This window comes from Solanum tuberosum, unplaced genomic scaffold (genome assembly GCF_000226075.1).
Source record: "Solanum tuberosum cultivar DM 1-3 516 R44 unplaced genomic scaffold, SolTub_3.0 scf00325, whole genome shotgun sequence".
Lineage (NCBI taxonomy): Eukaryota > Viridiplantae > Streptophyta > Magnoliopsida > Solanales > Solanaceae > Solanum > Solanum tuberosum.
In genome coordinates this window covers 56,029-57,564 of record NW_006239251.1, presented here as the reverse complement: position 1 = coordinate 57,564, position 1,536 = coordinate 56,029, and the positions used below count along the sequence as shown (strand labels likewise).

Genomic DNA, 1,536 nt, shown 5'->3' with positions numbered 1-1,536 from the left:
GAGGCTTCCTTGGATAGAAGAAGGCCTTGATAAATTGATCACAGATGATCAACTTGTCATTGAAAATTCTATAGCTCAGTATGGTAACCTTGTTTACCCAGATAGGAGGACTGTTCACCTGCATTTAGCATATGCAAAAGTTCTACACGCAGTCACAAAATATGTATCAAATGAGCCATGTGCATGCTAGCTGGCTCCTTCCCGAATAATCAGCTACTTTAGCATCGGTTTCGTTCACTATATATCAGATTTATACAAAAAAAAATTTATCTAAAAGGAGAATAGAATTGATTAGATATACCAAATAGACTATTTATAACAACCATATGATTTTATTTAAACTTGATTTTATACACAAAACAATGTTATCTTCAAGTAAAAATCACTCGGTGTTTTCCCTTGGCTGACTCCTACTAGAAAGCTTATGCTAAAATAATCAAGAATCAGTCTTGTCTTCTGTTCTCTTATACTCCGGCTTCAGCTCATAAGTGCCTTGATGAGCGCCCTTATTATTGTAAATGCAGAGTAGTTTGAGCATGTCTTTCATAAATTGCTCAGGCTGGTCCGTCTCATGGACGAGCTGTTTCAACGTCCAATTTGATTGCCTCTCAAACAGTTTGAACATAATTTCTTCCATTTCGTCACGATCCCTCCTTGTTCTTTTCATTTCTAATCCTTTACTAGGCACCTTCTTCTTCTCTGCAGCAGATCCAGAAGCCTTAGTTGCGAAAAATCCAGGCATAGGCCTCATATGTTTAGCATTATCATTATCAATAACCTGAATTTGTCTACTTTTCGTCATGTACTTATTCGTCCTCTCACGACAAAGTTTTCCATAATTCTCAATGTTTTCATGATGAGGCTTCATATCAAATTTGTGATATATCTTTCCTTCGACCGAAACCCTTCCTTGACCTGATTCAGAAAATATCGACATTGGAACAAAATCTGTTGACATATCCATGGAGTAGTGAGTGGGCATGTTTCCAGATGAAGTTCCGGCTAATTCCATGGTAAATTGAGTTGAATCATTGGCGATTAGAGGATCAACGACGACGGTGACTTTGGCAACAGGTCTCGGAGAATTAAAAGAGAGATCAGTTTCACCGGAAGTAGAGTGTTGATGCTGTTCGAAGAATCGAGAGACAACGGTAGGGCATTTCATCAACCATACACGTCTGTCTGCATTTCTCGTATCCAAATTGTTGTTGGTTGTAACACCGTGTACGGTGGTTTTAGGGTTCGTTCCGGTGATTTTCTCCGCCATGTATGTGTGGTTGGATTCCTCTTTTAAAATTGTGAGGGCAACCACATTTTGTGACTATTTAAAGGAATTCGTCTTTCTCTCTAACGAACTGATAAGTATTAGATTAAAAATAATAATTAAGCCCTCTTATTAAAATTTAATTTTAAGACTATTGATTTTATTGAACACATGCGCGGTATGATTTACAAATTCAATGAATTAGAGATTATATTTTTTTTTTGGTTTTTCATCCGGGCTTAACTAAATTCAGAGATAATATTTTAATTGGT

General features: G+C 36.8%; 1 protein-coding gene across 1 annotated transcript; it reads right to left on the bottom strand.

Moving 5' to 3' along the window:
- Nucleotides 1–389: 389 nt before the first annotated feature.
- Nucleotides 390–1,334, bottom strand: LOC102601886 (general transcription factor IIF subunit 2-like). Its single transcript, XM_006360555.2, has one exon. The coding sequence runs from the start codon at nucleotides 1,265–1,267 to the stop codon at nucleotides 437–439; it is 831 nt and encodes a 276-aa protein (XP_006360617.1). The 5' UTR covers nucleotides 1,268–1,334; the 3' UTR covers nucleotides 390–436.
- Between the last annotated feature and the right edge of the window lie 202 nt (nucleotides 1,335–1,536).